Source organism: Colossoma macropomum, unplaced genomic scaffold, assembly GCF_904425465.1.
Source record: "Colossoma macropomum unplaced genomic scaffold, Colossoma_macropomum, whole genome shotgun sequence".
NCBI classification, from domain to species: Eukaryota; Metazoa; Chordata; class Actinopteri; order Characiformes; family Serrasalmidae; genus Colossoma; species Colossoma macropomum.
The window spans coordinates 45860759-45873955 of NW_023494792.1; the positions used below are offsets into that span (position 1 = coordinate 45860759).

General features: G+C 37.1%; 1 protein-coding gene across 2 annotated transcripts in view; it reads left to right on the plus strand.

Annotated features, from left to right (window-relative positions):
• LOC118812377 (copine-8) overlaps window positions 1-13197 on the plus strand; it is a 180591-nt gene that overhangs the window by 147552 nt on the left and 19842 nt on the right. For both annotated transcript variants that reach the window (XM_036577347.1, XM_036577348.1), the window contains 2 exons: window positions 5551-5597; window positions 6860-7041. In XM_036577347.1, coding sequence (XP_036433240.1) covers window positions 5551-5597; window positions 6860-7041 — 229 coding nt within the window. The remainder of the gene's footprint in view (window positions 1-5550; window positions 5598-6859; window positions 7042-13197) is intronic.

Consider the following 13197-nt stretch of genomic DNA (forward strand, 5'->3'; position numbering starts at 1 on the left):
TGAGGAGGTCATGATGGACATATCAGAACAAGTTCAGTGCATGTTCACACATACCTGCCCTGCCCTGCCCCTTATTTATTTCCTAATACAGCATTTACCAGCCAACACACATATACTAAAGCCTACTAAAGACACCACCTACTACAGTACTTACCCTTTTCTCTCTCTCCTTTCTCTCCTGTATCTATCTCTTTGTGTCTGTTGTTCTCATCTGGCAGCATCTGACCTCTGAGCAGGAGACTCATAATGCTTTATATGTGTGTGTATGTGTTTGTTTTCATACATTTTCAGGACAAATAAATTCTAATAAGAATTTGTGGGAAAACCATGACTAACCTACAGAACAAACAATATGGTCCTAACTTGGTTAAGTGCTTTTTAAAAGCTCTTGTAGGCTTAACAAATTCTTTTCTCAGATGGTACATTTTAAAATATGCATGGGACATATTATTATGTATAGCTAATTACATCTCGCTGTTGTCGGACGAAAACCTCGTATCTCCAAAATGACAACTTTACAGGAAAAGGAAAAAACCTACTTTACTTTTAATGTAAGTCAATGGAAGCAGACTTTTCATTTTGGGACATTTATTTTAGTCCATTCATCATGAAATTTACATACAGTGTAAAGAGCAACAGACATTTTCAAACTGTCAAAAACTGAAAACATCAAAAATGGAGATACAAGGTTTTGTTCCGACAACAGCGATATACTACGTATTGTAGCTGTCCAAAGAAAACCATGTATCTCCATTTTTGTCGATTTTTATTTTTCTATGTCTTGTTAACACACCAGCTGTCCTTTACGTTGTATGAAAATTTCATGATGAATGGACCAATAGCAACGCTCCAAAATCACTTGGAATAAAATCTCTTTAAATGAACTTACATTAAAAGGTAAGAGGGTTTCTGCCTTCAACTGTAAAGTTACTATTTTGGAGATAAAATATCATTATTATAAATAGGTAGATGTTTAAGCCTTGGTTATATTACATATTTAGAAAAGAAGTAAACAACTTCTACAGCTAACTACTTTTTATAAGTAACAGTTTTCTTCGAAGGTTCATTTACCTTAGATCTAATAACTTAAAAATAGAAAAAAGTATGTACCAACTGCAAAAAACAAATCACAAGTCAGAACATAGTAACATGCTCTCTTGCAGATACCACAGGTTAGAAACGCATGTTTTAGGTATTTTCATTCATGTAGAAAACTTCCAGTTCTGGCCCATCTTGTATGTGCAACATGTTTGAGATCTACTCAGGGTTTTTCAGTGATGTTCAAGTCAGGACTGTGAGGGCAGTTCCAAAACTTGTAACAAACCATTCCAACTTATATTTCTTGAAGTAGTTTGTGGTGGATTTTGAGGTATTGGATTATTATCCTGCTGTATGATCCAGGTCATTTTAGTTTCTTGATTGACCAACTTCCAGAATCTCCTGATATTTAGTGGAATCCATTCTTCCATCTACATATGCAGTGTTTCCATCTACAGTTGGCAAGGTGTTCTTTTCATCAAATGCTGAACATATGGGATGTCTTAATACATATAGGTACTTTCATGTATATAATACTTATGGGACATGTGTATCACTCCATGTCCTAGGTATAAAAAAGTGTGTGTGTGGGTGTGTGTGTGTCTGTGTAAATGCATAATTCAGCAGTCCCCCAGGCAGCTAGGCCACCCTTAGTCTCCTAAAAAAGCCCAGCACTCATGCACAGAGATCACCACACACACTCCACCACACACTCCTCCTACTGTCCTTGCTCAGGGTCCCCTTCGAGCTCCCAATTTCCCCCCTCCACTCTTCCTTCTTTTTAACCTCTTAGCCATGTCTTAGTATGATTGCATTATATGTATGTGAGGTGCTATACAAGTAAAGCTCATTGTTGTTAGTGTTATTAAACAGTTTAATCACAATATTGAAGGCCAGCCTATAACCATCTCACATAATGGATTCAGCAGTGTGAATATTACCACTGTTACAATCATGATGTGCTGTTTTCTACATTGTGCAGCGATTCCCCTTTATGATCTTGTACATGGAAAGCACAACAATAAAAACAAGAAATAACAGAGGCAAGCTTCAGCATGTTTGTTACCAAACTGGTTTAGCCCTTAATCTGTAACACTGAATTAATGTATTCCCAAAGAGAATTATTTACAGCAGCGATCCAGAATAATTCAGCTGTTATTCTCTTTAATATCTGAATTTTGAATTTTCAAAAAAAAAAAAGCTTTTTTCAGAGTGTTTCAGTGTATTCAGGCAGTAATGGTCCAGGGAAAATGAGGCCTCGCGCTTTCCCTCAGACACATATTTACACACAGTATTACTGAGTGTGTGTGTAACTGCTGTAACCTTGGTAATGAGGGTGCTATAACGAGAGGAGACAGCTCTGTACTTAAGGCATCAGTCTGGCCTGCTCTGTGTCCCAGCAAAACCCAGCCACACATACAAAGTCTTATCCATCCTCTTCATCTTCTCCTCCTGGCATCACTGATATCTGAGCTCCAGAGGAAGATATGCACATTCAGACACACATAGAAAGAAACATTTTCACATTTTCAAAGAATGATTTATACTCTGGGTATAACATGCTTTCACATCTTTGGCCAGGCCCAGCTGATTTAAAACTGAAGTAATTTAAACAGACTTAAAGGGCCTATGTCATGGAAAAAAGCTCTGTTCTCGCATTTTGAAATAAATGAGTTTCATGCGGTATGTTCTTAAAGATTCCCAAATGTACTGTGCACTCCAAAGTCCATATAGTTCACATACGGAAACTAAATTGCAAAAACAGTCCGTTTTAAATTTATTGTTTTTGTGGTGTCACGAAAACCAACACATTTACATATATGCACCTATTCAGCCCACATCAGTTTAGTCCTGCCCATTCACAGTGAAGTGTTTAAGCCTGACTGCTTTTGTAATATTAGCATAGAATAGGTCTACATTCAAGTTCTCTAGTGTGACTAAGGGGAAACGTTACGCTGATCTCACTATGCTGGTCTACTGTAGATCTGTATACAAGTTCCCCAGTGTGACAAATAACAGAGGTTGCACCAGTCTTGCAGTGTACTTATAAAAAAGCCCTAAATTCTAATTCTCTAGTGTGGTCTAAACCAGACATTGCACCTGTTTTGCAGTATTACTATGGAAGTGTTAAGAAAAAGCTCATATAAGTCTAGCTGAGTTACTTACATTAGGTGTACATTCAAGTTTCTCTGGTATGTTCAAATTGCACCAATTTCAGTGTTACTATAGAACTACAGCAGTATGCATTAGTTCTACACACTTAAAAAAGATGGTTCTTCATGTTTTTTTAGTAAAGAAAATGGTTCTATGTAGAACCATGAACACTGAAAGAACCCTTGGCATGATTAAAGGGTTCTTTGCATCATGAAAGGGTTCTTCAGATTGTTGGAGAGTATGTTGTATATGGTTCTATACAGAACCTTTTTGAAAGGGGTGCTATACACTCTTAAAATGATGGTCCTTCAAGAGTTCTTTAGTAAAGAAAATGAAATAGTTCTATTTCGAACCATGAACACTCAAAAAACCCTTTGTGTGATTAAAGGGTTCTTTTCATCGTGAAAGCATTCTTCAGATTGATTGAGAATGTGCTATAGATGGTTCAATGTAAAACCTTTTTGAAAGAAGTGCTATAAACTCTTAAAAATAATGGTTCTTCAAGAGTTCTTTAGTAAAGAAAATGAAATGGTTCTCTTTCGAACCATGAACACTCAAAAAACCCTTTGTGTGATTAAAGGGTTCTTTGCATCGTGAAAGCGTTATTCAGATTGATGGAAAATGTGCTGTAGATGGTTCTATATAGCACCAAAAAAGGTCTTCTAATGTTATAATGTCAAGCTTGTTACAACAGGAGAACCCTTTTTGGTGCTATACAGAACCCTTGTCAAAACAGTTCTATATAGAACCATATAAAACATATTCTCCATCTATCTAAAGAACACTTTCACAATGCATGATGCAAAGGGTTCTTTGAGTGTTCATGGTTCTATATAGACCCATTTTCTTTACTAAAGAACCCTTGAAGAACCATCTTTTTTAAGTGTGTATAGCAGTGTGTGTAATGTTACAAGCTTGACATCGTAACAATAGCAGAACTCTTTTTGGAGCTATATAGATTTCTTTTCAAAACAGTTCTATATAGAACCATCTACAGCACAATCTGAAGGACGCTTTCATGATACCAAGGGTTCTTTGAGTGTTTATGGTTCTATATAGAACTATTTTCTGGTTTCTTCAAGATCTCTAGTGTGACCAAGAGCAGTGCTACTGTACAGTAGTAATATATGCAAGTTCTGTAGTGTTAACAAAGAAAAGGTTCCACTAATCTTGCAGTGTTACTATAGAACTACACCAGTATACAGTAGCTCTGTATCTAAATTCTCAGTAACTCAGCCTCTCTTTACTGTAGCGTCCTGTTCATAAGGCTACATGACACCTACATAAGCTTGTCATGACAACTGACATAACCCTACTTAACTGTTTATAAATGCTTGTTCCAATAAGTGCCATTCGCTATAAAGGTTACATTTGCCAATTTTGATCAAAGTCAGCTAAAGTAGCCTTTATGACAGATGACTGTTGTAATAAGCATTTATCAACAGTTATGTAGGGTTATGTCAGTTGTAATGACAACCTTATGTAGGTGTCATGTAGCCTTATGAACAGCACCTTACAGTAAAGTGTTACCAAATTCTTTTCCAGTGTTACTATATAATATGTCTACATCCAGGTTCTCTTGTGTGACCAAGACAATAATTTACACCAATCTTGGAGTGATACTGTACAGTAGTTCTATAACCAAGTTCTTAAGGCAAAGTTTAGACCAATTTTGCAACACAATTCTAGTACTGTTCCGAAGTTCTGTAGTGTTACCAGAGAGAAGGTTACACCAATCTTGCAGTGCTACTATAGAACTATACCAGTATACAGTAGTTCTATATCTAAATTCTCGTCCAGTGTTACTATACAATATGTCTACATCCATTCTCTTGTGTGACCAAGACAAAAAGTTACACCAATCCTTGAGTGTTACTGTATATTAGCTCTATATCCAAGTTCTGAAAGCAAAGTTTAGCCCAATTTGGCAACACAATTTTGCAGTAGTTTTGTTCTGTAGTGTTACCAGAGGAAATCAACCTTGCCTTGTTACTGTTGCCGTTAGAGTGACTGAATATCACAGCTGAGCATGACAAAGACACGTCTTCTGTGTTCCAAAACTGTGTGGTTCGACCGCACACAGTGTAGTCAGATGATGATTCAGTGTTATTTCAGCTAAATATTACGGTTTGCTCTTTTGTACTCTACACATTTGTTTAACTGGCTCCCACCTATTATTTGATCTGTTCATTTTCCCACACAGGCAGGTATAGCTCATATCTGTCAGGGTGAAAGCTTTATAGAATCCTGATATTACTTTGGTTCAGCCTGCAGGCTCTTACCTGTTATTATTATGTGCAGAAGGCCGAGACATGTCTGAAATAAATACACTCTTCTCTCCCTCTCTTTGTTCTACAGGACTCAGATTAATTTCACTGTGGCGATTGATTTCACCGCCTCAAACGGTGAGTGCAGCGGTCATCAGGGGACTGCTGGGAAGTATTGAAATGTATGCAAATGAGGCACAAAGAGCAACCAGTGACGGCCCTCCTCTAATATAATGAGCAAGGTGTAATGTAGTAAAGAGCTGTGATCACTGTGATTATGAGGAAGGACCCGCCTTTTAGATCCATTCATGGTGGCACGGGGGGCACCAGTGAGTTCAATGCCGTAATGTATCAGAGGGCCATTTTTATTATACCCACTTCAGAGAAATCATGGTGTATCTTTCAGCGGTGTGGCCTCCGGGTTTAAATCGTCAAATCCAGGCGGCAGCTGCAGAGCAGGGACAGGCTGTAACTCCGCAAAATGAAATTCCAGGCTAAATTTGAGTTAGCAGAGTTTTTTACATGTTTCACCTTGTCGTGGTTAATGTACATAAGAGTTTCATAAGTTGTCTGGTTTCCAATTGATCAACAAGTCAGTGTTAATGAACTTCTAAGACAGAAAAAGCAGCACTTAATTGCTTTGGAATTATAAGATGCACATACAGTGTACAGTGTGTTATATACAGCGTGTTATATATACAGCATCTACCATATATGTGTAAAATTAGAAGAAACTAATTATGAAAGTGTTTTCATAGGTACACTATTTGTATACTTGCAGTATTATAATCACCGTAATGACCAAATTCACTTGCATGTATGAGGAATCTATCTTGGTGAAAGTATGCTTGCATAAATGGACAATAGAGAATACATATAGTATGTAAATAAATACACATAAAAACCACATATGCCCACAAAGAATATCATAAAATGTACAAATAAAATATGAAAAATAAATGTATAGAGTAGGCTAAAACGCTACAGAAGGGCAGTTATAACAGGCAAATATGATATGTTTGTGCTAGAGCAGTGTAATATATGCTGCTGCATGGTACACATGCTATAAATACCAATTTGTGCTAAGTAGGACGTGACAAAAGTGCCATTCAGGATGTTCTAAAGCCTTTCCTTTGTAGACTAATCTTTAGCACTGAATAAAGTAATGTTTTGAATTTACTTGATTCAAATGTGTACATAATTTGTATGTGAATGAAATTTATTACATTAGCACAATTTTATCTTTCAATTTACTTACTTTTGGCAGTAGCTATTTTATTCAGGTGGAAATGATGCACACATTTAAATCACGTCAAGTCATTGCATTGATTTTTTTCAGTGAGAGGTGAAAATGGGGTCTTGAACCTTGACTGGTATTTATTTTTCTTTGTGGTTTCTAGGCAACCCTGCCCAGCCAACCTCTCTGCACTACATGAGTCCATACCAGCTCAACGCCTACGCCATGGCACTCAAAGCTGTAGGTGAAATCATTCAGGACTATGACAGTGACAAGATGTTTCCAGCATTGGGCTTTGGTGCCAAACTGCCACCTGACGGGAGAGTGTCCCACGAGTTTGCCCTGGTAAGTGACCACACAAAAACCACTGCAAACATGAGGCTACTCAGTAGATGCTGCACAGTGTATTGTTTATTAATTGTTGTTGTGATATGATCCTGTGTGATAAAGAAAGCTGCAGTATGCAAATTAGACTGCAACAAATTGTTTATTGCTTGCTGTGATTATTTTGACCAATCACAGATGTCCCACGTAAGTTTCTGCAGGCAAGTTATTCAATCAAGGCATTAACTTAATTTTATAATGTTAATTTGGTAAGGACAGGGACATGAGAACAGAAAATTGCGAAGAATAGTCTGATGCCATACATCAGAACATCTACAACTATACACTGTTTTTGTCCTTTGGTAAAAAAATAATAGGAAATGGAGTGTACACATGAGTATAAGACTGGCTGCCCTTTAAACATAAAAACAAATGTAAATGTAGTTCTCAAATGGGTAATCATGGCCCCCCCAGGCAGTTCACCCGATTTTTTCTTTTATATCTTTGTGTTATGAGCAAAAATATGGACCAACTGGTGAGACCCTGTTTACTGGTTTGAGAATCACTGGTTTAAATTATATATTTGGGTGAAAATAGTGTGTTTTTTGCTTGTGAAACACTGTATAAATCTTACAATATATGCAACAAAACATTAACTTTATAAAACTTAAAAGGTGAAAAAGTATAGAAAAGGATATTTAGTAGAATTACTTTTTCCCTCTATCCCTACATTTCCTGTGCCACTGACTGCCACACAACCCCAAAGCATAACAGATCCACCCCTGTGCTTAACAGTTGGCAAGGTGTTCCTTACATCAAATGCTGCTGATTTTCTTCTCCAAACATACCTTTGGTCATTGTGGCCAAAGAGTTGATTTTTTGTTTCATCAGACCAGAGCACTTGTTTCCAGAATGTCTCTGAGTGTTATTGCTATTTTTTATTTTTTATTTTTGCATACTTCAGTCGTCAATTTTCGTGATGTAATCACAGTTAAGGTTCAGTTAAGTGTCCAACAGCACTGCACAGTGGGTCAGTGCATCACTATTCCCATGTCAGCCTAATCATATGCATTACTGCTTTGATATTATTTTATGTTTAATTATTTTCCAATATGTTAAATTCAGCAAATACATCATAATTATCCATTAAAATTGCATTAATATGTCATTTTTAAGTTTGTTCCATGCAGAGCTGATGTTAACTTCACTTAGGAAGTGAATCAAAATGTGAAATGTGACTGCGATGCATAAACCTTTTGCATACAGCTGTAGATATTGGATGGTAAATGCTGGGCTTCCTTGAGTAGATCTTTGGAAATGAATAAGCTAACATATTCACACACATCACAAGTTATTGTGCTCATGTTTGTTAGCATTTGAAAATGCTCAGGTGGCCTAAGACTTTTGCACAGTGCTGTGTATACAGTCATAATATCTAGCAGCCTACTGCATGTATCTGTTTCTCGCACTGACAACCCCTCGCCCACCTCAGTGACCCATCAGAAAGGGCGCCTGTGGAAAGTGACTTGTATGTGTTTCTCTGAAACCTTAGAATCACATTTTTTTCCTCAAGTATTTTTTTTAAATTCTGTGCTGCAAGAACATCTGAAGACTCAGTGCTGCATAATAAGCCAAGTCCAAAACTCACCGTACAGTTATGATATGCCTACTTTCCAGATCTCCCGGTAATGATTTTCTCATTAGGTGACATATTGTATGATATATAAATATGCAATCACAGCAGCTGCCTACATAAAGGCAAAACATAAAAGATAAGTAGTAAATTATTAAAGTGCTACTTTATACTCTTTCTGCTTCTGGAAGCTGTGAAATTCAAAGATAGATCCGACCCTCAGCTCTGACATGCTCTACTTTGTGTGGAGAACAGTTTTGCAAACTAAAATGAAACATTTAGAAACTCAAAAACAGCCTTTCCACTTTTTTTATTGGGCCAATTATTGTTTTTTTTCAGATTTGTGTAATACAGTGTGGTGTTTAAACATGTTTATAAATGCAGTAAATGACAACTTGGACATAAGTGGCTATTTATCTCAGAGATTGGGCCAGTTATTGCATTCAGACTTCTAAAATACAGTTTTTCTAATGTTCTTCTTAATGTTTATAAATGCAATATTTTGGACAACATGAATATAATTGGCTGTTTATCACAGAGTTTGGGGCCATTTAGCATTTGTAGATTTTTAAAATTCACTTCAGTTCAGTTTCTAAAATATGTTTATAAATACAGTATTTTTTATATCATGGACATAATAGGCTGTTTATCACGTAGAGTTTGGACTAGGCTACTGAGATTGTGGGCAGTATCATCCAAACAAGCCCCCCTAGCCATCACTGATTGCCGATCGTTATGGAAGGTCGTCAAGCGAGAGACACTTTCCAAACCCATTATTAAAGGTAATGTAGTAACACCACGGAGAAGTCTGCTTTTAAGCTAACTTGGTGTGGTTTGGTAGTTTTTGCTCTAGGTTTAATAAATTGCACATTTATGATTACCTATAAATCACTTTTTGATAAAATAATAAAATGGCCAAAGCTTAATGTGCTAAGTTGGCCTACTGTTATTGTAACCTACTCATCAATTATTCAGGGATATATTAAATTGCCTTTTTGTTTTAACAACATGTAGCCACAATGTCAAAATCATTCAAGTCCATGTAGAGTCATATGCAAAGTTTTACGCTCCTGGTCAAATGACATGTTTTGTTGATTTTCTAAGTGAGAATTAGTTAACACATCCTCTACAGATAACACTCTTCTGCACATTTAATAAACAATTACTGTTTATTTGCTGAATTTAACATATGGGGGAATAAAATAAGACGCGTGCGAAGTGGCACATTTTTTTTTTACATATTAAACTCAGCAAGAAAATTTAAATTCTGCACTACAATTTGCAGATAAATGTCATGTGTAAGTGTGTTCTCTGTAGATTGTTCACTGATGTGAAGCACCACACTTATGAAGCACCAAAATCTACTAACTTCCAAATACGCCCCCTTGTGGAGAATCATCAGCTTGCTAAACGTGATTGAGCGAGTTAGTCACTCATTTAGCTTTAGGTCTGTGAGGTGCTTCCCACCTAAAAAAACAAGACAACAAATCTGATTTACTTCAGCATCTTAAAGCTACAGAAGGCACACTTTTGACATTTAAATTGTCTGACTTGATGGCCATTGGGATTTATCAGTTATTGATGAGACTTGTCAGTCGACTCAAGCCTAGTTTTGGGGTCGATTGTTTCATTTGTAGATTTTTTGAAGTACAGTTCAGTTGTTTATATATGTAATTTTTTTAATAGCAGGCACGTAATTGGCTATTCATCACTAAGGATTGGGCCACTTCTTGCTTTTTTAAAGTACAATTCATTTTTTGAAAGCTGTTTAAGGAGGTATTTTAGCAGTAATTACATAATCTGCTCTTTATCATAGAAATGTAATCAGAGAAAATGTCAGAATTCTTTTTTTTGGGGGGGGGTATTGCCTTACCTCAATTATGAAAATATATCACCTTTCCCATTTGCGAGAAAATTATTGTGAACAAGTGGGTCTTTAACAGAGAAAAAACTCTTTATGTGCTGCTGCTTTAGATTTCTGGCTGCTGCTGCTGGAGCGATGATTGCTTACTGCATCGTGGCTGAGTTTGTTTGTTTGCTCGTTTTTTATTTCCTCGTCATATCGCAAGCGTCTTATTTTAAGTTTTTGTAATTTCCCATTTCTTTGAGCCCTTTGAATCTGATGGAACTAGATTAAAGACAGGAAGAGAGCAAGTGGCTGAGTGTATAGATGAAAGAGAGACATGAGTGTGTATCTGTAAGCCTCGGCATATCAGAACCTCAGTTCCTGTCTTTCTGGAGGATTCAGTACCCGCAGTTTCCGTTCACCTTCTTCATAAAGTCACAGAAGCAATGCAATAAGGTTTCCTTTATTCCATTTTTATGAAGCAAATACATCCATATCCTTTAGCTCTCAATTATGAAATTACACCTTCCCCAAGAATTTGAGTCTATTTTTAGAGCATGTCACCTTTATCTTCTGTCAGCTCGGTTGGAACTGGTCCTCATGCCATGCTCCTGCTCATTTGTTGAAGACTCTATAGTAGTTGCAATATGGGCAGAAAAGAGCATGCTGTGTTCTTAATGGCAGACAGATGCTGCACCATCTGGGTTGTGGATACTGTGAGTGCGTTTCACACAGAAAAGAGTAAAAGAAAGGAAGGCAAATGGTTTACTCATCCAGGCGTTCACACATGCCAGGCTGCTGAGGCTTATATATGGTAAAAAAGTCAGAGACCACTGGTCATTTATTTAATTTCTGGTCAAAACATCCAATAAGTACATTTTTTTTTGATGAGATTAAATGTAAGATAAGAGAAGCTGCTGGTGTTCTGAGAACAATGGACTGACCACCTCAGTCCAAATCTCAACTTCACTGAATGTGATCGGGATAATTTGGATTGTGTGAAGCAGAAAATGCAACCAACTTCTAAGACTGAACTTTGGAGGTGTGGAAAAATATCCCTGCAGATTTGAAAATGGTCAGCAAAAATGAAATATGTTACTGTTTTTGCTGCTTCAATCCACACAAATGTTACATTGTTACCTTGTTTTACATGCGAAAAAGAAATAGACAATAAAGAAGAACATTTGCCAATCCACAAAGAAGCCGCTGCTGTTCTCAGAACAATGCACTGACCACCCCAGAGTCCAGACCTCAACATTACTTCGATCTTGAGAAACAGAAAATGCAACCAACTTCTAAAACTGAACTGAGCAGGTCTACCAAAAAGTATGGAAGCTATAATAAAGGAAAAGTGTGAACACACTGAATACTGAAACCTTTGAAATCATATTTAGTTGTGAAGCTTCTGTGTAATGTTCTGTTAAATATGTTATCTGTTTTTTCCTCCTGACACTGAAAAATGAATAACTTGTCTTTATGACTGTTTCCACTGGAAAGTGAATAAAAAAGTTAAGGTCTCAGATTTTTTCACAGTAGTATATTTACAGGTGTGTGGAATATATGTATGTATATATATATATATATATATTAGGGGTGGGAATCTTTAGGCGCCTCACGATTCGATTCGATTACGATTCAGAGGGCTGTGATGCGATTATAAAACGATTATCGATGCATCTTTTTTTTTCTATACATGATTTCTATTTTCTTACTGTCTGAGGACTTGGTAGTTTTAAAACAAAGTATTTGTAATGATCCATAATGCATTTACTTCCAATATCGTCTATTAGTAAATCAAATGCAAGAGATGTGGCAAGTGAACTAGAAGACTCTCATTCACTGCTGTTGTTTGGAGCGCATGAGATGCTGCTGCTACTCATCTGCGATAAAATGCACTGTTAGGGTGAATTAAGATCCAGTGGCAGATCGCAGCACAGCCGTCCTGCCCGTTTTCTTTAGTGATCTTATAACTCCGGTTTTGGTCTCGTTGTAGAGACGGGGGGGATCGCTGTGTCAGTAAAGTATCTTTGAGACGGGACGTGTGCAACATAGCGCGAAAGCGCTGTTTCTCAACGACGGAGAATTGGCGTGCAGACTGCAGGTCACCTAGCAACGAGGTTTCTCCGAGCAAGTAGTGAACAAAAAAGGAAAAGAGAAAGATGGACGAACATTTGGAGATGAATGGACTTATTTACATTTATAAGCAGCGCAGTTGGTTTCCTGGTACATTAAATCTGCAACGAGAGACTGTCAAACACTAACTAAAAAGTTGCGAAGATGAAGTCGCTTCTCTTTCTAATTTCCCCGTTCCACCTTAAATAGTCCCGCGTTTACGTTCTGGCACCTCAGTTAGAATTTAAGGTGGAACGTGAAAATTCGAACAAGAAGCTGGAGAATAAGAAGCGACTTCAGCCTCGTAAAACAGTCGAGCTTTGAGAGACATTTTACAAGAAACTATTCAACTTTTGAGGAACAGTTTTCTAGCGGAGATGGGAGGAAAGCGGCTGTAGCTGAGCTAAAGCTTAAAGCAGAGCGAAGTAAATCTGCGTTTTCGTTTATATTGTTTAGTCTATACTAGGACATTATCACATACTGAGACATACCAGACATTAAATGTTGTGGCTCCCAAGCTGGTTTGATCTTTGTTGAAAGGACAAAATGGCTCTTCTTATCATTTGTGTTGTGACTCCTGACCTGA